At 42.8% G+C, this 26,486-nt stretch overlaps 1 protein-coding gene across 1 annotated transcript in view; it reads left to right on the forward strand.

Annotated features, from left to right (window-relative positions):
* The window catches only part of cspg4 (chondroitin sulfate proteoglycan 4), a 43,381-nt gene extending 26,512 nt beyond the window's left edge, over nt 1-16,869 (forward strand). The window contains exons 2-10 of the mRNA XM_077006916.1: nt 659-822; nt 1,655-5,206; nt 6,525-6,995; nt 9,327-9,503; nt 12,202-12,400; nt 12,830-12,961; nt 13,347-13,507; nt 14,436-14,619; nt 14,806-16,869. Of these exons, the coding sequence (XP_076863031.1) occupies nt 659-822; nt 1,655-5,206; nt 6,525-6,995; nt 9,327-9,503; nt 12,202-12,400; nt 12,830-12,961; nt 13,347-13,507; nt 14,436-14,619; nt 14,806-16,652 (6,887 nt within the window). The 3' untranslated portion in view covers nt 16,653-16,869. The remainder of the gene's footprint in view (nt 1-658; nt 823-1,654; nt 5,207-6,524; nt 6,996-9,326; nt 9,504-12,201; nt 12,401-12,829; nt 12,962-13,346; nt 13,508-14,435; nt 14,620-14,805) is intronic.
* The last annotated feature ends 9,617 nt before the right edge of the window (nt 16,870-26,486 follow it).

Raw genomic sequence — 26,486 nt, forward strand, 5'->3', positions numbered from 1 at the left:
ATATTAAACATGTCTGCTAAAAACATGTCTGTTAAAAAAGGCAGACACAATGTGTTTCTTAGGATATATTCCAAAACATATCCATATTCCCATTGCTGTATGATGAAAGTACACTTTGGTACTTTCCAGAGAGTGGAGACTTCCGGTCTGTGTGACTTGTGGGTGGTTGTGACATGTCTTTAGATTCTATTACTTGGCTCGGGCCTTGGGAAACCCTTTCCTGTGAGACCTTTGATGACCAATCTAGTTTAAAAGTGGGGGCAGTGTGTGACACTGTGGTGAGGGCAGAGAGGGGTTTTCTGGTGAGTTCCGTGTTAGGCAGGTGGTTGAATTATCATAGAGCCAGACATTACACAACCAGAGCCTGCGAAATCCTGCAGTAGTGCTGGCAGCCAAACGTTCTCATGGGGCTCCGATAGCTTACAAAGACAGTCCTCCAAGCAGCGTCTACAACCTTTCCAATTTCCTTTTTGTTTGCAGCAGCTGTGTAAGATTGAATTAGCATGCACGTTTATCCATTATCCACAGTGCATCTCTCTCCTCGGTTTCCTTATGCATAAGCAGCTTGTTGTTTGACAAATTCTGTAACTGAATTACATGAAAGTCAGGACTGTGACATGCAACTCACTTCCCCCCCCCCCCTTTTCTCTGCCTTCAGTTTCGTACTTTGGGGACAGTTACTGTCAGATAGACGCAGTACAGGACCTGTTAAGTTTTCATCTGTCACTCCAGTTTAAGACAAGCAGACGCAGTGGGCTTCTCCTCCTCGCTGCAGGAAACACGGACTACCTGTCTCTGGAGCTGGCCAACGGCAGGTTGCAGGTAAGGAGCACAAGTGCCTAAGATGCCATGTCATCTTGAAGGAGACAAAATATAGAATGCAGAATATCCACACACATCACACACGCTTTTGCATTCCACCTCCAACACCCATGGATTCCATGTTAAAAAAACTTATATAACCGTAGAAACGTCAGCCGTCAATTCACCAGCCTTTTATAATTTCTCTCTTGGTATTCATGATTAAAAGAGTGTGTCTCCAGTTTTTCAAGAGAACCAAATATTCATGTCTCAGATGCATAGTAATTTGATTTCTCATCCATCTAAATGGCGCTTTGATAAGTCAGATGTGTATGTTTTTTTTTTTTTTTTGCTGTTCTCTGTTTAATCAGGCTGTGTTTCGATTTAATTATCATATACAGATCTGTCTGGAGCTGAAGAATGTTACTGACCTGAGTTCATTTCTTTCTTCCCCTCTAGAAAATGTTTGGTCTCACAGCATGCAATGGTCACATTTCAGAATTGACAGTATTGTGAAATATTTCATTAAAAAGGCATTATCCACTATGTTTTCTTTTTCACAGAGTTCAGAAATCAATTCGAGAAGCATTGTCTCGTCTATTCGTGTTGTTATTCTTAAATGGGAATCTAGACATTTTAATCTCCTAATTAATTGCCTTGGCAGAGTGTAGGAGGAAAGAAAAATAAGAAGCAGATATAAACTTTCCATGTTGTAAATACACTGTAAATGTCATAAACTTTGCATATTGCAAGTCTGACATAAATGTGAAATAGTGTCTTTAGCAATGTTGTGTTAAATAAATGTAGAACTTTCAAAACAATATATTCTTTATATCTGTGCTTGTTTCTGCAGGCGAAGATGGATAGGGGATCAGGCGAGGTGGTGCTGTATTCGGCTATGGGCGTGCAGCTGAACAATCTGCTGGATCACCAGGTTTCTCTCGTACTAAAAGAAAACAAACTCAGTATGACCGTGGACAACCTTGATGCAACCTTTGTGGAAGTAGACGAAGATGAGAAAGATCTCAGCATTGACATGGGTGTGTTCCTCGGAGGTGTGAGTGACCTGGATGTCGATTATCTGAGCACTGCTGTTCCTTTCTTCAGAGGCTGCATGAGCAACGTTAAGCTCGAGTCCCAACAGTTTGATATTTTGTCGTCAACGGCACCTGTCTGCTATGATACTAAGGAAGGCTGCAGTGGTGAATTTGAGGCTGCAGACGGGGAGGCCATCAGCTTTATGAGCACGGACTCGTTTGTGTCTTTCCCAACCTGGACCAGAGCTAGCACGGGCTCTCGCAACATGGAGATGTTGATGAAAACTACTATTGAAGATGCTCTGCTTCTGTTCCACCCAGGTCATCAGTCTGATTTCCTTGCCTTGGGGATGACGGGTGGTTACTTAAAAGGTGTAGTAAACCTGGGATTTGGTGTGGTGGTTCTGAACAACCTAAATGTGAAGTTAGATGATGACCAGTGGCACAGAATAACAATGCATATCAAGCCCACCACTTTTGAAATTACAGTGGATAGTGAAAATGTCTCAGTCCCTCTAAATGGCTCAGAAAAACTGGATCTTCTGGGAAATCTATATTTAGGAGGCATTCAGGGGAAAATGAAGGATGTATTCCATGACAATTACCTGACTTATATGGAAAACGAGATCACATCTGAGTCATTCATTGGTTGTTTAGGAGAAATCAAGGTGAACCTGAAAGGCAGAAGCCTACAGGATGCATTAATAACTAAAGATGTTCACGTAAAATGTGAGGGAGAGGACTATGATTATTCAAGCTATTATTACGTGGAGATGACTACAACTGCAACCCCAGTACGTGTCACATATATGGATAAACCTGACGAAAGACACTGCTTTCCAACTGAAGACACGCCAGACATCTATAAAAATGTCTCCAGGCTCTTGGATGTCAATCCTCTCCTTGTTCCTGAGGGTGGAGAAGCTTTTATTGATATAACCAACCTCAACCCAACATTCAATCTAAATGCTGCAGGGATCCGACAGTCTCAGATCATCTTCACCCTTAAGAACGACCCTTGGTATGGGCTTGTGGACATGAACATCAACACTAGACGCACTGGGAAGTTCACTCTCCTGGATGTGGTGAATAAGAAGATTAAGTATCTTCATGATGGCAATGAAAAATACGGAGATCAAATCCAGTTAGAGGTGGCTGCACATGGCTCCTATCTTCCCGAATGCTTGAAGACTCCTCAACAGTATGTTCTTCCAGTAGACGTTCTTCCCGTCAACGACATTCCCCAGCTTAGCGGTGGAGAAATTTCAGTCACAGCACATGGGCGTACTCGCTTAAACCCTAACCTGATTAAAATAGTCGATTCGGATAATAGGTGTGATGAGCTGGTTGTTACCGTCACTTCAGACCCAAACCCTGATGGTTACCTGGAGAATGCACAGCAGCCTGGAAGGAGCCTTACTGAGTTCACCTGCAGACAGCTTAAAGATGGGCTCATCTTCTACGTCCACAGAGGAGGCTCCGTGGCTGGACTCACCCTACAGGTTTCAGACGGGGATCTCATCAGTCAGTCAACCACTTTTAAACTAGCAGTTACACAGCCACAGATGACCCTGGTGACCAACACCGGTCTCCTCATCACCCAGGACACAAACTCCTCCATTGGAATTCAGAATTTGGCTGTGTTTTCCACACCTAGGACGGGAGACGTGGTATTCAATATTACACGGCCTCTAAGATTTGGAGAACTGCAGGTTGTTGCAGAAGATGGTGAGCCACACAGAGTTTCACTGTTTCATCAATCTGATCTTGAGCAGAGTAGATTGAGGTACATTACTACAATTCCAGATGATGTGGAGGACACACAGACTGAGTACATTCATTTTAATGCTCACCTTGGACAGCTCACTCTCCGAGACAATACATTCATAATTAAGATCATGCCTGCACAGGTCAGAATGGCTAAGATTGTTCCTCTTGAAATTACAGAAGGGCAGCCAAAGGTTATTACGCAAATGGAGTTAGAGGCTGTACTGAAAGAAAAGAATATTGACTCTGAATCGGTCAGTTATATTATTTGGAAGCGTCCAACACTCGGTGCCTTGATGTTGCAAGGTAGGGATCTGTCAGATGGAGACAGCTTCACCCAACAGGATATTAATACCGGACATGTCAGTTACAGACCCACAATCCGAAGGGCTATTGATGCTGAGGACAATCTTCAGTTTAAAGTATTTGTTGAGGATCAATTCTCTAGATTGTACACTTTTCCAATAAGAATTAGAGCTGACGCCAACATCCCTTCTTTGACCAATGAGAGACTGGTAGTGCTGGAGGGTAATGAGAATACCCTGAATAAAGATTACCTCTGGACACAGACGACCAGCTCCACAGACTTTGTATACAAGATTTTAGAAGACCCAAAACATGGCTTTCTCATGAGGGACTCCCCTCCCGGAGTGCCAAGGTTTGAAGGTGCAGTCCGAGTGTTCAGTAATGAGGATCTCCTCTTGAATAGGCTTATCTACAAACATGATGGATCAGAGAGTAGCCATGATCAGTTCACCTTCAAAGTACTTGAAGAGGACAGAGGCAGTCGTGTACAAACTGAAGGACTGGAGGTCCTCAGAGGAATATTTAACATAGCAATCCAATCCAGAAATGACCATGTACCTCAGAGGATTATTAATAAAACATTTAACATGGTGAGAAATGGCCAGCGCTTGCTGACCACAGATGATATTCTGTTCAGGGACGATGACTCGGACTTTAATGACACCCAGCTGGTTTACGCCCGAGAGGGAATTCTTTCAGGCAACATTGTATCATCCACAGACCTTTCACAACCTCTCTACCGTTTCACGCAGGCAGACCTGAGAGACAGAAAGGTTCTGTTTGTCCACCATGGTGCTGATCGCGAGCGCTTCCAGCTTCAGGTGTCTGATGGCTTACACAAGACAACAGCCCTGCTCCAGGTGCAGGCCGGTGAGCCATACCTGCGTGTGGTCAACAACACAATTGTTGTAATTGACCACGGCAGTACCAAGACTCTTGACACCAGTCTTCTGGGCACAGAATCCAACATGGACCTTAGAAGTGCTGCAGAAATTGCATACAGTGTAACCTCTCCTCCTAGTGATGGCAGGATTATAGTCAGTGGTATTGAGGCCACTCATTTTACTCAAGAGGACCTGAAGAAAGGCGTGGTGTCCTATGAGCACAATGTTCAGAGCCTAAGATCCAAAGACTCATTTACCTTCTCAGTGCATGCGAAAGACATGTCTGAGGAAGGGACATTCAGAATTAAGATCTTCAAGCAAGGTTACCTGTCTGAACCTAGGGTTACCTCCAATCAGCTGATAATTGCATATGAGGGAGAGCATTCTGTCATCGACCAGGACCTCTTGAGGGTAAGGGCTGGTTACTTTAAAACATTTAGACCTGACTATTACAGGGGAGTGCAAGTTATATATTTCATATCTTTCAGTATTAAAGCATTACAAAGCAACTCACAAATCTGAGGATTTTTAGGATGGGTACGTTGTGAGAAAATGGAAATATCACATCAAATTTTTACACTAAAGTTTGGTGGATATGTTAAGCCATCTTTTTAAAGCCATATTAATTTGAATTTACTGACCAATACAATACCAGTACTGACCAATACAATACCAGTACTGACCAATACAATAACAATACTGACCAATACAATACCAGTACTGACCAATACAATACCAATACTGACCAATACAATACCAGTACTGACCAATACAATAACAATACTGACAAATAAAAAGGGAGCTCATTTTCATGAAATATATATATACAGAAATATACAGTCATTCATATACTTTCTATTATACAGTCAAAAAAAAACCCTAAAGCAACAAGACTACATTTGTTTGTTTGGCACATAATGTTGTAGTAATATCAGAGCAGTACTCTACACTAAAGGAAAAAATGTGCTTGACTGTTGCACATTATAACCATGAAATGTTCCAAAACCACATTGTCTCTGTTGTCAAACTCATCAAATGGTAAACTCATAAATCTATTCAAATACTTCTGTGCTTTGTGTTGCAAAACCCTGCTTTGCAGGAAGAAAACATGTTCGGTCATAATTTAGTCCCTGCTATGATTTACATCTGGTATATGGCTGACCTTCTATTCTGTGCATGCTCTATAATCACAGAGTGCTGCCATTGCTAAGACCATCTTCCGTGCTAAGTCACTCTAGATTTCGTTTTTCAGGGGCTGCTTCACCCCGAGTCGCAGCTCACTTTCTATAAGTTTGTTTTTTGATTTGATTCTTCTAGGATGTTGCTTTCTTTATGAAGACAAAAAAAGAAATCACATTTATGTCATCAGTGACAGCTTTCTCTGAAATCTATGGTCAGAGGCTGCTCATAGCTATGAGTAATTCCAATATGAAATACACTGGGCTGTCAAAAACATGTATTCATACTGAAGGGTTGATGTAGCTCATGAAATTTGCATTTGACGATGATACTATATAATGCATGTACTGTATACATCTGTAAAGGATACAAGCCTTGGTGTGCAGATGCTATGCAGTGATTATTTTACATGAATGTAACTATGTGTGAGAATAGAGATACCGGTGGTATATTTCTGGAGGTCTTTTCGTTGCCCTAGGCTCACAAGCATTAACCTGAACAAATGTACTTACACCGCCACACACTAAATCCTGCTCCATCTCCCTCTCAGGTGGAACAGTCAGACATCTTGCCAACCGAGATGGTCTTCAGCATAAAGGAAGCGCCGCGTCTCGGCCACGTAGTCAGAATGACCAACAGCTCCGAGAACGCCGAGGTGCCCGTGCTGGACTATATCCACTCCTTCACACAGGAGGACGTGAACAGGGGTGTGATCCTGTATGTGTCAGCCTCACTGCAGGGCAGGGACACGTTCGCCTTGGACGTGAGCAACGGCTTCACCACGGTGGAGGACCTGCGGGTGCAGGTGGAGGTGGTGCCACGCCTCATACCTGTCCAGGTGGTCAACTTCACGCTGCTGGAAGGAGGAGCCTTGGCCCTCAATGAGGAGGTGCTGAACATCACGCACCCTTTCTACAGGTCCATTGACGTGGAGTTCATAGTAGAGGAGGCGCCTCAGCATGGAGTCATCAGATATCTCGACAGGGATGAGGATGGACTTGTAACCTTCACCTGGGAAGATGTGAGTGTTTTGTTTTTTTTTTTCTTTTTGCCTGAGTTTAATTAAAAAGTGGAGAAGTGAAAAGATACCTGTGCCTTCATTTCTCTGAGACAAATAAATTCTCTCCCTAGGGTTAGTTGTATCATTTAGGCACAGCCAGACATTAAATGGCATTTTCTGCATCTTAATTACAAGTCATTCACAGAATAATAGCCATTGAGCCAGACTTTGATCAGGCCAGTTGTTTGTATTATAGAGCAGGGATGTTCTGTGTTTTAGTGACAGAAGGAATCAATGTGCTCTCTCTGTCTGTCTGTCTGTCTGTCTCTCTCTCTCTCTCTCTCTCTCTCTCTACCTTTTATTTTTCTCTTTCTTTTCCCCTATTCAGTGTTATCTTAGCTTCCTTTGAATCTCTGTGAAAGCTCTGAAGCTCTGTGATGCGTAATGCAGTGGTCCAAAGGTCTGCTAGTGGAAAGAGTGAGAGTGAAATGACTGGGCCCTGATGGAAAAGCAGTGTGGGTCATGTGAGTGTAGCGGTGCTGGGCCTCGTGGAGGTGGTTAGACGCCGTTCTCAGCAGAGTGAGTCTTAGCCTCAGCCGCCTCTGTTCGAGCACGGGTGGAAATTCTGACAGAGCTGCCCTGCTGCCCCAAGCCAAAATAAACTGGCCCATATATTCCTATAATAAAGCGTCTACACATGGTTCTTACTGAGCACCGCCACATTGTCAAAGGCCCCACTGTGAAGGAGTGGTGGAGAGCAGGAACTGAACACAGAGCAGGGAAATCTTTGATTGGTTATTCTTTCGAATCAACTGGATGCCTCTGTCAGATTAGGATCTAGAAAATGGAGAGTTGCCATGCAACAAACAGAGCTGTGGGAGCATATTTGTTCCACAGAAGCATAATTTTGTAGTGGCATTTTAAGCTGGGGTGGAACTAACTGCTTGGGTTCATTCTTGTGTTAGGTTAGGCTTTAAAAGTTTGATTTTCATTCTATCTGCCGGAAGATTGGAAATTGGTTAATAGAAAACCCGTGTAGAGAGTAATTTCTGGACAGAGTTTGAATTTCTGGACAATGTATTCTTTTGGCAGTTGTTCAAAAGCCTCAGTTCTCCATAGCATCCTTTGTGCTTGGTCTTTACGAAGTGATTTTCTGTTGTGCAGTGCAGTGGACAGACATCGGGAGTGCTCTAAATGAGTTCCATACTGACAGAGAAAACAGCAGACTGACTCTGAAACCAAAGGATAATGGTGCCTGTAAATAAAAGAGGCATGTTTCATATTCATTATCTGGCATCACCGGGAGTTACTCCACTCATTCATGTGGACCCAGTGGTTCTGTTCATACTGTTGTTCATTGTGGGTGAACCATGGACCAGGCATACAGGAACAGCAGTAGTCTTAGTTACTCGGTGGAAAACAGAACAGGCACCTAGTATTACGCTGGGCAGAAGGCTCAAAAGACAACACTGCTTGGAATAAAGGGCCACACACAAGACAGAGTCAAAGGTAGTCAGTATGCAGAACAAGCGAATCACACTGGAGACGGTTCCTTTAGAAAAGTACCCGTTTGCTGAAAGAACAGTTCAATCAGCAAACAGGGTGAGCTGTGGCCCTCATTGAGGTGCCGCCCATCTGGAGTCCATTAAAACACACACACACACACACACACACACACACGCACACACACACACACACACACACACACACACACACACACACACACACACACACGCACACGCACACGCACACACACACACACACACGCACACACACACACACACACGCACACACACACACACACACACACGCACACACACACACACACACACACACACACACACGCACACACACACACAGCAGTGTGCTTGCTCTGCAGCAGCCTGAGGCTAAAACACACCAGCAGACCAGCCCTAATCGGCTGCAATGAATGTACACGAGCATTTGCATCTGCATGAACGCATTGTAATCGTATATTACTATTAAAGCACCACACGCTATTAGGAACTAAGTGGAGGTCTGTGACTGGTTAAAAGGCAGTGTCACTGGTGCGGGGTTGTGGAGAGCATTAATGGCCACACCACTTTATGGTTCTTTTAATGTAAACGTGTTTGGTTTTTAGACGTTGTGTGTCTGCTGTTTCAGTGCATTGAACCGGCTCTGTGTGTGCAGACGTGTACGTCTAGGTTGGACATGCTGGTCATATTTGACATATTTGTACATTTAATTCATATTTGTCTGGTTTTATTACATTTGCTACATCTGTATGCGTATGTGAGTTGCTTTAACACTGGACCTTATTTAATGTAACACTACTCCCTATAACACTATCCAACCATATATCTGTCACAGGTGCAACAAGAACTGATCTTCTACCTGCACGACAGCACGGAGACCACAGAAGACAGTCTCACCGTGTCAGCCTCAGCCTTTGAGATCACCCGCCGCAGCCTCCCCGTCACCATCCGCATCACCGTGGACCCCATTAACGACGAGCCTCCACGGCTACAGCGCAACACCGGCCTGGAGGTACGCCACCGTGCTGAGGCTGCCTGCACCCTACCTGCTCTCTGCTCCCTACTCTAGACTCCCTACTCCCTGTTCCATACTCCATACTACCTACTCCCTGTTCCATACTCCATACTCCCTACTCCCTACTCCCTGTTCCATACTCCATACTCCCTACTCCTCTACTCCCTGCTCCTTACTCCCTAGTCCCTGTTCCATACTCCATACTCCCTACTCTTCTACTCCCTGCTCCCTACTCCCTACTCCCTGTTCCATACTCCATACTCCCTACACTCTACTCTCTACTCTCTACTCCATACTCCCTACTCCCTACACTCTACTCTCTACTCCCTACTCCCTGCTCCCTGCTCCCTGCTTTCTGGTCCCTACTCCCTGCTCCCTACTCCTCTACTTCTTTGCTCCATACTCCCTGCTCTCTGCTCTCTACTCCCTACTCCCTACTCCCTGCTTCCAGAATGCTGCACCCCAGCACGCTGTCTTCTCATGGTCCCTCATGACCAGAGGGCCTCCCTAGAATTAAAGAGCCTCAGAGACCTCAAGCTCTCTGGAATGGATACAGGGATGGAAAATACCAAGTTGCTCATCTCTTGCAACTGGAAATGGGTGTCCTTTTTCTTTAAGGTTGCCTGTGGTCTCATGTCGCCTTGGTAACTCATATTTTTGGAAAACCATGACTGTGGCAGGAATTCAGCTTTTGGGAGCAAGAGCAAACCATCCAATACAAGTTACTGTTACTCTCCCGCAAAATGGGAAATAATGATACGTCTTTTCCCATATATACAAAGTACTCCCTCACTTCTCCCTCTCTTTCTCTCTCTCTCTCTCTCTCCAAACTCACATATGGATAGCCAAACAAAAACAGAGTCATCAGGATTATAAAGTAGCCTGTGATTCTCTAAATCAAACATCCTCTCTCTCTTTCTCTCCTCCTCTCTGTGTCTTTCAACTCAATTCAATTCGATCAGCTTTACTGGCATGACCATGTTCATTTATAGTATTGCCAAAGTAGTGTTGAAACATCACAAATGAACTTTTGCAATATTAAGGAAATTGAGAGGTCTAGTTTAATGCTAATTTACATGAGAAGAAAGAACTGTGATTGGCTGAAAGAAGAAAGAAGAAAGAGAAAAAAGGAAAGAGGCCAGAGAGAGAGGAGAAGAGGATGAAATAGTCAATAGTTACATAAAAGAAACTGTTTAAAGATTACTGATCAGATTCCAATTAAAAGGTCGTGTCTCTCTCTCTCTCCCTCTGTCCTCTCTCTTTTCTCTCCCTCTCTTTCTCCTCCCTCTATCCCTTGCTCTTGTTCTCTGGGTGCTGTGCTGATGTGCTGGTCTAAAGTGAGAAGCGGCAGTGTCGTGTGACCTGCAGCAGATGATCAGACATGATGAATAACATGGCGGTGACAAGGGCCCAGGGCCCCAGATCAAACTCCAGCTGGTGCTCATTAGAGCATTTCCATCCAAACACATGTTCCACGTTCAGCTGCATCACACTCTACCCAGGAACTCTGACACACACTCTCGCTTCTGTGTGGACTCATTCTACACTCAACCCTTCTCTCCCATCAACCATCACATACACAAATACGAAAGATAAACACATCCCCAAATTCACACACACACACACACACACACACACACACACACACACACACACACACACACACACACACACACCAGGTGGCTCAGCACTGTGGAATCCAGAAACCAAGGGACACGGTCCAATCAGAGAGCAAGTGTTGCTCACTATAACGACACCTTGTTAAGTCACTCTCAAGCACAGGTCTCTTCCCCCTGGAAGCTGAAATTGAATTTGCTGCATAGCATCCGATCAATGTTATATGCATTACACATCGGTTATGAAGACATATCAATTTCCTACACAATTTGGAGGATAATGGTGGTCCAAAATTGTACCGGCCAAAGTTCCATGGCATAAATGTACTAATGCTGCCACCAAGTGGTAGACAATATGCATTTCATTATGTTATACAGTGCAATTCAACCCATAGGCACTAGAGGGCGGAAATTAATCCATTTAAGATGTGCATACACCTGTGATCATGGCACAATGACAGAGAAATGACATCAAACTCACATTACCACAGACTAAATATGAGGCAACCTAGGTGAACATTTTATACAAGACATTGCACTTGCACGCTTTAAGAATATGTAGCAGAAACATGCATTGTGTGGAAAAAGCTTCTCTAAAAGTTAATGGAATTGTAGACCTTGCTTATCTGGTCCACTGCATCGTGAAGTGGATTTCTCTGCCAGCTTGTTTTCGTCCGCCATCCCTCTGAGGTTCTGTTTGGAGAGCACAGGATGGAGGCAGCAGACAGGAGCAAGGTTGAAAAAATCGATATGGAGTCTTTCAGCGCATGCCTATGCCTTCTCCCTACTGACTCTCTCTATTTAAGAAACAGTTTCAGGAGATCTGCTCTGGTTCATTCAATTAGTGTTCCATTCAGCTCCACCGCCATTATGGGTCCATTTGAGCCCACAGAGGGCTGAGGGCCCCAGTGTTGCGTGTTTTATCTTCAGGCAACACGCCAGGCTACTGCAGCCCGCCCACAAACAATCAAGCCCTGTTAGGGATTCCGTTCCCTCAAGATCAGGTTTGTTTTGTTTTCTAATCTTATTTGTTTCTGTCTTTCTGTTTCCCCTCACAAACCACCCCCCCCCCCTCACAGGTTCTTGTTGGTGAAGAATCAGAAATCACTAACAAAGCATTGAGCACAGACGATCTGGATAACCCTCCAGAAGAACTGATATATAATATAGAGGCACCGTCCAGTGGAATTGTTACTCTTAAAGATTCACCTGGTGGCAGCATTGAAAGTTTCTCCCAAGCTCAAATAAACAACGGCGAAGTTATTTTCATACATCAAGGTAGCCCATTACAAAGGTTCTTAGACCTTAATTAAGGGACATACCTTTTAAATACATTTTTAAACTTGAATATAGATTCATTAAACTTTTGTTTCAAATGTTGGTTATCTTTGACTATAGCATGCTTTTAAGTTTTTAGAATGGCTTAGTTATGTCTGCATGATTTTCCATTTTAATTACCTCTGATCATCGAGCATTACTGCTTTCTATAGAGTTCTGAGATTGTATGAAGGGCTCATTCCATCACAAATGTACTGCTGGTGCTACGGTCCTTACACTAGTACCCATGTCGTTTGCACCATTGGGGGTTGTAGTGACAATGAAGTGGTTTAAGTACAACTAGGGTACAACCTGTACAAGCTATTCAAGCTGGAGCATTTTTAAGCATGTATATTTGACCAACGTAACGTGAGCCGTTTCTCCCCTCAGGATCTGAATCTGGTGGTTTCAGCTTCACGGTGACGGACGGAGACCACACCTCTCCTCTCTACCGCTTCGCCGTCACCGCCAGACAGCTCACCATCTCTGTAGAGGCTCAAGGCGAACTTTTGGTCTTCCCAGGTGGGCAGCCCCGTGCAGCTCCACAGCTAAACCCAATAAAGCACAACACACCCCAGGCAGGGCCACGCAGGGTCCACACTCATCTCGCGTTCTGCGGCCCGCGGGCCCGTCCTCCCACTGGAGATAAGAAGCACCCCATCCGTCCTCCAAATTTGCAGTGATTTTTTAATGTACATGGCTCATGGCAGAAAATACAACTTGGGAGGAGCAGAGGTCCAAAGAAAGCTTAACAACTGTGATTTAGCCTTTAATTAAACAAGAACATCAGTGCTTCTAATGGTACCAGAACAAATGAAATATTCATTCATTTGTATGTGAATATAAAGTAGATTATATAATGTTATTTTGGTCTGATCTGATCTGATGTGATCTGATGTGATCTCAGGCTCCAGACAGGTGATCAGTGGGGATGTCCTGCGTGCAGTGACCAGTGAGGACGGAGATGAAATCAGCTACACTCTCACCAGGCCTCCACGCCTCGGTCGTCTCATTAGACACAACCAAAGTGGACAATTTGAAGAAATCACAAATTTCACACAAACTGAGGTGACTTCATTTAAAACTTGTTTTACTGTTTCAGTGTCTTTTAAATCAATATACCTTTAAATATTTTTTCATGTTAAACCTCCGCCACCCACCAGAGGGCACTATTGCATGTTTAAGGTTCTGCAGTGATGGCTAAAGGGCATTAAATCAAGCCTTTTGTGGAGGATTTTAATAGTATTTTCAGACATCTTCAGGTCCCAACAGAGCTCAAATAATTTGCTATTTTTCTGTAGTCAATTCAGTGCTAGTCAAACAATTTTGTAATTCAGTCTGGGATTCCACTCTGGATTAAAATGCCTTAGCAGCTTAACAGCAGGGGTTCAGGTCAGGACAGAATGATCTCAGAGTAGAGGCTCACCCCAGAAAGCAGTTCTGCAGGCCAACACAACAAAACTCCTACTGTGGCTTCACTCTGTTATTTGGAATCCACTCACAGAAGTCCTACTGTAACCACATACCCAACAGATTTGACACAAAAATGATGCGTTTGACTTATTTAAAAGTGCTTTTACATTTTTTTTTATTAACAAAAGAAATTCCTAGTATTTGAATTATGTTGAAATCACTTAGCTGTACATAGCTGTACATAATAACAGATCAGCATTGTTATAATTTGGCTTTAAAAATCAGAAGTCAAATCAGAGTTTGGCTTTATGTTTAATCCTAGACGCCTCTGTGCTGTTTGTCAGAATTCTCCATTGAAAATCCATTTTATCATCAGAATTGTCTAGAGCATTGGCGCATTGCTTCAGTGTGTGAGGTTTACTGAGAAACAGAAGATGCAGGCCGATGTCTATTTTACACTTTATTAAAAGCACTGGGTGGCTTGACAGTGTGTGAAGGTGAGACTTTTGATATGCAATGTGAACAGGATCTGTTGAATAAACAGATGATTGTTGTCTCTCCATTTTGTGCATATGTTTGTCAGCTGGATGCCCGTGCCGTATATTATGAGCACCAGATGCCCTCACAGCCCTTCTGGGTGGTGAAGGACACCGTTGAGCTGAAGCTCTCCGCTCCACCAGCAGCTCAGCTCCTTCACACGCTCCCCGTCACCGTTTCATACTACGCAGCCAACCGCAACGTATCTTCACAGCTGTGGAAGAACAAAGGTACTACACCGAGTCTGCCAAACACGTGTCAGACGCATAAATAAACACCAGCGCTTCCTGGCATTCTGTTTGATCGTGAAACTGTGGCATCGTGCGTGATGAACGGCGTCTTTTCTTTAGAATCTCGGCTGAGAAGCCAATCGGGCGCTGGTGAAACGTTTCTGATGTGTTGCTCTTGGATTTCAGGTATGTCAGTGGTGCAGGGCCAATCCAAAGCCATGGACAGCTCTATCCTGGACGCATCGAACCTGCTAGGGAGTTTGCCGGAGGAGAAGCGGGCGGGTCAGGACATCGTGTTCGAGGTGCGGCGGTTCCCTGTACATGGCCGGCTCATGCTCGGGTCCATCGACCTCGCCCGGGATGCTCCGTACTTCCTGCAGGAGGACGTCAGTAAAGGGGAGCTGGAGTACTTCCACGATGACTCGGGGGCTCCCTTGGACAGCTTCTCTTTCCGCGTGCGCCTCAATCCCACCGGGCGCCCACCTCAGACCACGCCAGGAGCCGTCGTGCTGGAGGAGATCTTCTTCATCTCCATCAGACGACGAGACTCCAGCCCTCCGGAGCTGGTATCCCTGGATCTGCTGCTTGAGGCCCTGCAGGGCTCCACCACCGTGCTGTCAAAGCAGTACCTCAACACCATTGACCAAGACAGCACGCCGGATGAGGTGAAATTTACCATCTCGAAGAGCCCGGCCAATGGTCATGTGGTCTACACAGACACCGGGGACAGGATCCAGCAGTTCACACAGGAAGACGTGAACACTGCACGGGTGGCATTCGTAAGTGACGGTAGCTTGTCTGGTGGCTTCATGGAGTTCACGGTCTCTGACGGGAAGCATCACACCGAGCCACATACACTGCACATCGGCATCCTGGCGAAGAAGCTTATGCTGAGCAAGGTTCAGGAGATCCATGTGAAGCAGGGAGATGATGAAACACCAATAACGGAAGCCATGTTGAAAGCATCTACAGGAGGGCCCATAGAGGAGGAAGTGCTTTATAAAATCACAAATATCCCCAAGTATGCAACAGTGATGGTGGACAGGCAGCCGACCTCTGCCTTCACCCAGAAACAGATCAAGGAGGGCAGAGTGAGCGTTCGCTTTGTCAAGTCCACCTCCCCAAATGATAGCTTTGCTTTCGTTGCACGAAGCAGAGCAGCTAATGTTTCCTCCGCTCTCAACATCACCGTAAAGCCCTTAGCAAATGTTGCCAAGGATCCGCTGCTCCCACAAGGCGCTACAGTACTGGTTGACAGAAAGCTCCTGGACGCCACTCCGCTTGCCAACAAAACCAGAACATCTCCAACTTTCAGTGTGACCCAGCAGCCGAAAGGAGCGAGGTTCGTGAGGAGAGGAGGGTCCGCAGAAGGCCAGCCTGTCCAGTCCTTCACTCAGAGAGACCTGGACGAGGGACGTGTAGCTCTAGAGGTTCTGAACACCACGCAGACTCCAAAGGGCAAAGGGCCAGGTCAGGATCAGAGCCACGACGAGGCTCACTTCCTCCTTAAAGCACACGGAGTTCCTCCTGCGGAATGTATTCTCTCCTTCAAGACGGCTCCCTACGACCCTGCAGGCGTCTACAGTGCCACAATTCTAAAAGTTCCTCCTGATGAGTCCCGCAAGGAGAAGAGTGATGCTGGACAGCCTGAATCCACGGGGACACGGGATGAGGACTTGCCATATGTAATGGATCCCACCACAGCCACAACTGGCTCTCACCGGTCTCCGGTTTCTAGACGTAACACATTATGGGCCATTCTCATCCCCATCTTAGTCATCCTTGGTCTACTGCTCCTGGCTGGTCTGTTGGTATACTACCTGGTGCGTCGCAACAAGACAGGAAAGCACAATGTCCAGACTGCTGCTGCCAAACCGAAGAATGGAGAGGTAAGCCAGGAAACGTTCCGGAAAACAGATCCAGCCAACAACATACCCATGTCAAATATGGAGTCCAAAGAGGCAGATCCTGAATTACTGCAACATTGTCGGACAACAAACCCAGCCCTAAAAAAGAACCAGTACTGGGTATGAGAGATATAGAAATGATAACTCTTTGTCATATTCTTTTGATGATGAGTGTATACACGGGACTTTGAAAATGTGTATGGGGGCTTCACATCATTCCTAACAGTGTTATGAAGGTTTTTTGACATACTGGTGTTCTAGGAGAATATCACCGTTCTGGCAAATAATTATACTTTTCTTCACTTGATTGTGATGCAACTTGTCAAGTGCATGTAGACATTTCTCCCATGAACTCAGTTTTCTGTTTGTAAGTAGGTTTTCTCTGGGTTTTCTACATTAGTGACAGTAGAGAACCCAAATGCATCACCTCTCAAATATAAGCTATAAATATGTTTGTTTGTTCTCCCTTTCTGTAAACACCTGAGCAGAACAACAAATAGTAATCATTGGAAAATAAGGTGCATTTTTTTGTTTTGTTTTGCTTGGTTTCCCAAAACTCAAAAAAAAAAAAAAAAAAAACTAAACTCATCTGCATGTTGACAGAATTATATGTGTTATATACCACCATCTAGGGAGTTTTTCCTTGCCACTGTCGCCTTTGGCTTGCTCATTAGGGATTTGGACCCATAGTATTGTTAACCTTGTAAATCCTGTAAAGCGCTTTGTGACAACATGTGTTGTGAAAAGTGCTATACAAATATATTTGATTTGATTTTGATTTGATTTTATATATGATTTATATATATAAATTACAACCAAGCAACAATAAGAAATGGTGGAGTTGCAATTACTTATTTCATACAGAATTCGATCTGTCACTCATAATTTGTATGACGTTTTGATGAGATTACACTCAGATTACACTCAGTAAATCATTATGTCATTTGCCAAAATGTTAAGTTGTCTTTCAATCAATGCAATGCAGAGTTCCTTATCAATATTTGTGTGGTGATCTTCATATAGAAAACAAGCAATTCATCTGAGTTAGACTTCATCTGAGCTGCATCAAACGTTTTAGACATGAACATAACCTTATATGTTTGAAAAAAAAATTTTTTACCGTAAAATAATTTGTAGTTGTCTGTATTCATTTAGAAAATAATAATGCATCTTGATGTTTTATATAAATTCTCTGCTTTTTATCATCATGCCCACAGTATTTTTGTGTATTAAATTAAATAGTTTTATAAGTAATTTGATAATATTAACAGAATTGATAGTGTCATCCTAAACAATTAAATATCTCTGTTCAGGGGAGATTATATATATGAAAGACAGTTCTGTTATATTGTTGTAATGTTTCATCTGCAGCACATTGTACTAATTCCCTCAGTGCTTTGGTGGTGTGGCTGACCGAACTGAGATTTTACACATACATCCACTGGACTGACTGAAAGCACTGAAGAATTTTGTGAAGTATACATTACTTAAGCCACAGACAGGAAGTGAGTCAGCACTGTCTGTGTTAACTCCATCTCTATTGGCTGATAGGACGCTGAGGTTCAGGACATTACTGTTAATCGTGGGTTTTATTTTCCAGAAGTGTAATGGAGCTCTTTTAGAAAATTAGTGTTCCGATCCCACTTCCAGAGAAACTGCACTTGTATCTTTAGACACAGGAAAATACGTGGCGTTGGAATTAAGTTTCCTGTGGCAGTGTATTTCAAGAGGGTGCAAAATGTATAAAAATGTGTTTTTATCATTTTAACATTACCAGTCATGCTACGTTCCTGGTCCCTGACGTTGTGTCTGAGTTCTCATCCAACCTAGATGATTCTTTCTAGTGACTTATTTCTCAGCTGTGCTTGGAGAGCTCTGCCTTCTTTATGTTTTATTTTGTAATATATACCACTTCCCTGCATACATTTCCCATCATGCATTGCCCAGTGGACTTGCTTTATCCTGAACCACCTCAATGACTTACTAGTCAAATTATCCATGGACTACACATTCATACATTCCCAAATAATTTCATTAGGTGGTATACATGGTTCCTGTGTCATATTTTACTCAAAATAGGATATGAAGAATGTTAGGTCGTGAAGCTGATATTCAGTGGAAGCTTTCCAGATATACAATAGTATTTACCATTTTAGGTTTTCTTTGATAAAAATTCACAACTAAGTCGTTTATTCTGAGAGACCACATCTTATTATTTTTAGTTATGTATTTGGCTCATGGGGAAAAGCAGTTATGTTATCCTCCTTTTAAAGTTTAAGATATTAAGTGTACATACATTTGCCCATAACATTTCATTATTAAAACAGAATCAAACGATTTTTAATTTATTTCTTTTTCAAACAGTATTTGGGTCTAGACCAACAGACCAGTTAATGGGGACTATTTATTTCTTTGAGAGTACAAATTAGTAGATTTTTGGTCTGTCCAAGTTCATTACATTCTGTAAGGAAATTTAAAGTTACTAGTGTGTCTAGTAAGTGTTGATGTTCACTTTACAAAATAATTATATGCTGATTGGGATGTAAGATGTGATTTAATTAGAGATTATAAAATAACTCAGAATTCAGGTTTTGGATTTTGTTCATTCTTTTAGAAAGTGGAATGGAACGGAACAATGTCTATTCCCAAACAAAGTTGGGTAGACTTGGTTTTCATGTTTGTTGTTGTTTGTTTGTTTTGGTGTTATTGTTTTGAATAACATTCTTCCCCAGAGCGTCTAAATTTGGACAGGCTTGTGTTGTGCACTTCTCTCTCCATCTTGCCTATGGTACCTATTTAACAAATAAGCAGGTTTATCTATTTATTTTAGGCTATATGTACTTTTAAATTTGCTTTCCATAATGTTTTGAAAAATGTAACCCATTCTTTGCAAAAGAAAAATTCATCAACAAAGTCCATCAAAAACTAAATAAAATAAAAGGAAAAATGTTGTATTTTCAGATTACCTTTCGTAAACTTCTGAACTGCATGATCATTCCTTGAACCAGTTCTATCAATGTAGTGAATAAAATGAGCTAAATACAATAAAGGTTTTATATTTAGTACATTGCTGTATTGTGTACAATAATAATGATGTAAACGGAAGAACAGTTTTCTGCTAATCTCTTAGTAAACTCCAGATGGTGCAAGTGTGCACGTGAACGTTTTCAGCAGTGAAACGAGTTCATTCGTCAGCGTTTAACAAGCCCTCGATCTGCAGTCATTCTTTCCTACACACGGCATTTTCTCTCGCTGCACGTCTCCTTCTGTTTGGTTAAGAATGATCAGCTGTAGGCTAGGCCACACTGCTGCTACCACGTTAATTTCGAACAGAACAAATGTGTTGGTGCATTTCCATTTGCAGGTTAAACACATATATATATATATATATATATATATATATATATATATATATATATATATATATATATATATATATATATATATATATATATATATATTCGTTTAGAGCATATTTTAAATTAATAAATGTAGTAAAGGTTTGCAGAGGTAAGCACACTCCATATAAAGCATAAATGAACTGTGCTTTGAAGCCTATTTTGATAGTATGAAGAGTTAAAGCTGTAATGCTTAGAATCAGCTGATCACAGCCTGTGTCACGCCCAGCCAATCAGAACTCGCGTCAGCTGCAACGTTCATGCCTCCCCCCCTAAAAAAGAGGAGGAAAAATATGAGCGATTTTCGTGCGTGGAAGGAAATGTATTCAGAGAAACTTTGTTTCTTCACGGGGGGAAAAAATAGAAATATGGGGGTGGGCTACTGTATCAGGGAGGATCTACTGTATTTCATAATCTGGGATCAGCGCGTTTGGATTAGGTTTGACGTCATCTGAGATTAGAAACTGCATCCTGACAATAGACACTAGATATGGCGATGTTGCCTTCTTATTGTGTGACAAATCATGTCAGGTGTCACGGTGCACCAGGCACCCCGCCCAAAGCACACGCACGCGCACACGCGCACACACACGCCGTACCTGCCTCACGTGATTACCTTTACCACGCCCGCTCCGAGTGTGCAGCGTGTCCACCCTCATTACTGCCTGCGTGTTCTACGTTTGTTCTGTTCTTTCTCACCAGGTAACCGATCTGTGCTTTCATTGATACTATTCTATGGAGAATAAAGAAACTCCTTTATCTGGTGTAAAGGTGTGAAATTAACGGAACATGCAACTACTTAGGGTTCATTTGTGTTCATGCTTATAATGTGGCAGAAAGTCAACAAAAGACAAATATCTAACAACATTTTGCAATTCAAGGACAGAACACGTCTAAGTTTGCATCATAATAAATGGGTAACCATGAAGATTTTTATTAGATTGCTCAGCTCGAAGAGGCCAGTAACAGCTGTTAAATTTGGTCTGCAGTTCAATTAGTTTTTTACGACATCCTTTTGCCAATCTGTAGTCACATTTGCCAAAACTCTAAACACAGTAAACACATCAATCTAAATGTGGGCTATACAATTAGTACACTTCATGTTGTTTTTGCACAAAATGCAGTCATTTAACATGTTTCTACAATGTTTACATTTTCTATATACACTCAAGCTTACCCTATAACAAAATTAAATATCGTCTAAAATGCAAAGTTCTGCAAAAAAACAAAGGCAGGTGAAAAGCTATTGCTGTAATACACATTTTTTTGCACATACAGATCATTAAAATAAAATGCAGTACAGTAATGTACTGGGTCAGAGAGGAGCAAATATCACAATTTGTCCTTCAATCTCAAGTGCTGGTTTGGTCCTTCACAAATGCCAGATTGGTCCCTATAACAGTGACCTCCTTCTTTCGTTTTTGAATGAACTCTACCAGCAACTGGTTCCAGAAGCAGAAAGGGAACAGGTGGGAGAAAACACGAGGATATTTGTGATGGGACAAAGTAGCATTCCACCATTCTCATGATGTGGATGATAACATGTGGCCAACTGCTGAAGACCGTTTAGATGACACGTAACGTTTAAGTATTAGTTTTGTATCCGGTCTTATCCCCCTTGTTTGGCTTTTTTGTTTGTGTATTTTTACACATGTGGGACCATGGCTAATTATGTTTACAATTATGGTCATTCTTTTTTGGGTTAGGCTACAATTTACAGTAATGTTCCTAATACAGTAAAATATAACCTTTACTGCAAAACTGTTAGATTCCTTTTTTGTCTTAATCTATATTGCATACAGTATGCTACAGTAAGTATCACTCATTGTGTAGACAGTATGTTGCCAAAAATGCACACATTTGAATAAAAAAAGTCCAATGAAGCAGATTACAGAAAGAAATTAACTGATTTATAAGAAAACAACAGATGTTACTATATAATGTATGTTGTTTGCTGGGAGAGAGTAAAATATTACATGGAATAATGTTTCTGTAATGCCATCAACTGTTAGTTTTTTGACAGTGGTTGTGCAGTAATTAACCTTATGTTCCTCTCAAATAGAAAATCTGCACTATGATTGGATACTGAACCAGGTTTGCTGTGTTTTAACAAAGTTGGTGTATATAGAGAAAACTTTTGAATTTTGAAAAAGTATCTCAAGTATTGAGAACCGCTTGTTAGCAGTCATAAAAAAACGTAACAGTATTAACTCATTTGTGTTTGTTCGCATTTTTTAAAACTTACCATGGGGTTCTCTGAGGATATGAACTTCTCCAACCTGAGGAGCTGAAACAGAAATGTGTGTAACAGACGAAGATCAAGAGGATATAACCTGCTCCTAAAACCCAAAGCCTCAGTGTGTTTATGGATTTACTGCACCTTAACATTTGAGATCTTGGCATTCAGGTTAGCTTTGAAGTTAGCTGAGAGCACCTAGACTAGAAATTGCATCCAGTCAATAGACTTATATAAAGAATGTAAGATATGGTACATTTTTCTTCTAGTTGTGTGATGAAAATGAGGTTAGTATAAAGGGTTATTATTAACACAAAATGTGACTGTGCTAGTTAGTATTGGCATTAGTTTATAAGGTGACAAAGTCAACTGGAAGTCCAAACAAATATCTAATGTATTTAATATAATGCTAATTGCTATTCAAGAAACCGAAAGAACACATGGAAGATCTGATAGGTGTCCCTCTAAGTGTGCGTTATAAATGGCCAACCATGACGATCTCATTGGATAGCACACAGCTGCCAGTAACAGCTGTAAGATTTGGCCTGCGATTCAAATGGAGAGCTCAGAACATATGACTGTGGAGCCTGCTCATGACGCCAACGCTTGTGCAGGACGACTGTGCAGGACATCTCGCAAGGCAAACACTGAGGTCCCGAGAGCGCATCGGGGTCAAACGCTGGACCTACAGTCATTCAGAGAGGAACAAGGGCTCATTCTCCAGCTCAGCACGAGGAACAGCGGATATCCCACAGGCATCGCCGCGATTTACAGGGTCCCGGAGGTCACTCTGACACAGTCGGCCTCTGTTTTATGCTTGAAGAGACAGCACCGGCTGCCCTGTGGCCGGTCTGTGGCCGGTTGTGTACAAACCACTGTGCCTATGCGGGTGTGGATGTGTGGGTGTGCACTGCCTCAGGCCACTGCTCCGGAAACCTATCACCATCTTCACCAACGTAACCACCGGCTTGTCAATTACTGCCAAATGTTTTATGCTCATTTACAGATGGCAAAAATGAACAAGCAGTGGTGCGCCACTCTCAGTAAACAACAATAAACATCATTCAGTTGGGATTAGGCCGGGACGCAGCTACACTGTAATTTGTTCGTTCTGTCTTTCCTTGGAAAGCACTAAACATGATGCACAGGGAGGAGTCCCTTTCGTGTTTGTCTGACAGTAGTTCATCTCTGCCTTCAGGCTCTGTTCTTCAGGGTCATTTTTTTAACGTATTCCGTTACAAATACCTGATAACATTAAAAATGTATCTGCAGCCTAAATCAAAGGTCGATTATGTTAATATTATATTACCTGCCACAGAGTTCTGAAACATTGTTCCACTACAGTGCCAGCCGTTATGAACAACATTATTTCCGCATGTGAAAAGCAAGCTTTTGAATGAGAAACAAATAAAACCATGTTTATATCTATATATAATTACATGCATATACCAATTACATTCATGAAAGGCATAAACTTTACAAACTACATACTACTTAACAATAATATGCTACATGTAGTTGTTGATAACTTGCTGAAGAACAGGACTTGTAACATAAAACAGTGCTGCTACTCTCAGCTCCTCTTAATCGGGGTGAGGAGATCTGCTTTGTTTCTTCGATGTGCATTCCTTTATAAAGTACTGACTCAGCACTGGCTGTGTAGCTATTCAAACTAAATAACATTTTTATTTGAAGAGATTCGCAAAAATCAGCCATGGATAGAACATTAGGTTTGTAAATCTTAGTAAATAAACAATAAATAGGTCATCAGATCCTTTGTACAGATTTGTAATTTCAACCAATACATGAAATCAATGGCATTTGTACAGATGAATGAAATGAACAATTAACTATTGTAAAAATAAATACTTTATGACGATCATAATCCTACTATATTCTCAGTATGTCCCTGAGACTTGTCCCTGTCCATCATTGTCCCTGTCCATGTTTGTCCCTGTCCAACATTGTCCCTGTCCATCATTGCTGCAAGATGACCTCTTAAGGACTGCAGGACAGCAGAATGGCTGTGGCTGTGTGAACTCCAGCCATTCACCACTGATCTCAAAAACCACAAGCTGTTCACTATAGGTGCTGTGCAGTACCTTAAATGTACCAGTGATGCAATTACTGCTCTTTTTAATCCATTTATTCAATCTGTAATGAAATAGTGTTACCTAAGACTGCATATACTGCATGGATCCCCTGTAAACATTCAGGGAGAGGCTCTAAAAGACCTTAAATGAAGCTGTCATAACTCAATGTCATCCCCAAAATGCCCTTGCTGGTGGGGGAACTATTGTCATGGCAATGTGTGTTTACAACAGGCTGGACCGGCAGTGGGGCGTCTGAGGCCAAGCGTTCCAACAAAAACACCACCCAGACTCGCGCGTCTAGCTCCCGGAGCGGAACGCCAGACTGGCAGGAAGCAGTAAGACCAGACGCCTTGAGGAGAGACCCAGAGTGGGCCTTTGAACTGGGCCATGTCCTCACCTCCGCCAATGGTGGCTGTTTTCCTCCCGGCTGCAACACAGAGAAGGCGATGGACTCTGGGATTAGCGGCAGCCAGCCCGCGCCCATCCACACCGGAGGAAACGTCTACCAGCCACCAACACCACCACGTCCTCTCTATGGAGAACAGGTTCTGCATGCTGTCTGCCTGCTGGACTCTTACACAATCACTGAATTTGATTTAATCAGCAAGTTTTACGTTTCCTTGTCCTAATGTATTTAAACCCAAGCCCATATAATTTACACTACATAGCCAAAACCCCAAAAGACAAACACTAGCAGCAAAATGGTTCATGTTGAAGAGCTCAGTGACATCAACCAAGCTGTCATAGGATGCTCTCTCTGGCAACTTACAATGTTTCATCCCCGTTAGATCAGCCATGGTCAACTGCAAATGGTTTTATTGTTAAATGGATGAATCGTGGTTAAAAAAAAAAAACCTCATGCATCCTCAGTAGCATCAATCCCTACAGAGATCCTGACTGCTGCTGGAAACGCTATCAACGCAAGAACTGTGTGTCTGGAAGGGAATGGTGTAGGTTTCCACGGCTAGACAGCTGCACACAAGCCTAAGATCACTACACACAAGTGTCAACCGGAGAGGTGTAAAGCACACTGCCGTTGGACTCTGGAGCAGGAGAAATGTGTTCTGTAGCCTGATGAATTCATATTTTCAGGAAGCCAGTAGAAAACCCGGCAGAAGGTGTGATCCCAACGCTAATGTTTGGTGAAGGAGGGTTAATAATCGAAGGCTGTTTTTCATTGCTCAGGCTAGACCCTAGTTCCAGTGAAGGAATAATTTCAGACAATTATTTATAAGCTCCAGACTCTGTGGGAACAGTGTGAGGAAGGTTCATTCCTGTTCCAACATGGCCGTGTCTTTGGGATTTGAATATCCAGTAAGCTCATATCCACTCACTGGCCACTTTATTAGTTACACCTTGCTAGTACTGGCTTGGACCCCCTTTTGCCTTCAGAATTGCCTTAATTCTTCGTGGCATAGATTCAACAAGGTACTGGAAACATTCCTCAGAGCGTCTGGTTCATATTGACATGATAGCATCACACAGTTGCTGAAGATTTATTGACTGCACATCCATGTGAATCTCTCGTTCCACCACATCCTAAAGGTGCTCTATTGGCTTGAGATCTGGTGTCTGTGGAGGCCATTTGAGTACAGTGAACTCATTTTCGTGTTCAAGAAACTAGTCTGAGATGATTCGTGCTTTATGACATGGTGCGTTATCCTGCTGGAAGTAGCCACCAGAAGATGGGTACACTGTGGTCATAAAGGGATGGACATGGTCAGCAACAATACTCAGGTAGGCTGTGGCATTGACACAATACTCAGTTGGTACTAATGGGCCCAAAGTGTGCCAGGAAAATATCCCCCACACCATTGCACCACCTGGTGTGGACTTCTGCTGCTGTAGCCCATCCTGCCTAAGTGCATTGAGTTGCTGCCATGTGATTGGCTGATTCGACATTTGCATTAATGAGCAGTTGGACAGTTGTACCTAATAAAGTGGCCGGTGAGTGTAGATGTGACGGTCAAGTGTCCACATATCTTTAGACATCTGATGTGTTTTCTCCCTGCATGTGTGAACCTTATGTCAGCAGTGTAAACAGCGTCAACTGTCTAATCACAAGTAATCTTAACACTCTCGTTCAAACTCTTTCACTCTCTCTTTCTCTCATTCATGCTCTATCTCTCCCTCTCTCTTCATCCTGGAACACTTAGAACCACAGACAGAAAGAATTCACAGTATAACTTACTGGGGGGAGGAGTTGGTATGCACACTCAAACTTTCAACTTTT

This window comes from Brachyhypopomus gauderio, chromosome 5 (assembly GCF_052324685.1).
Source record: "Brachyhypopomus gauderio isolate BG-103 chromosome 5, BGAUD_0.2, whole genome shotgun sequence".
NCBI lineage: Eukaryota > Metazoa > Chordata > Actinopteri > Gymnotiformes > Hypopomidae > Brachyhypopomus > Brachyhypopomus gauderio.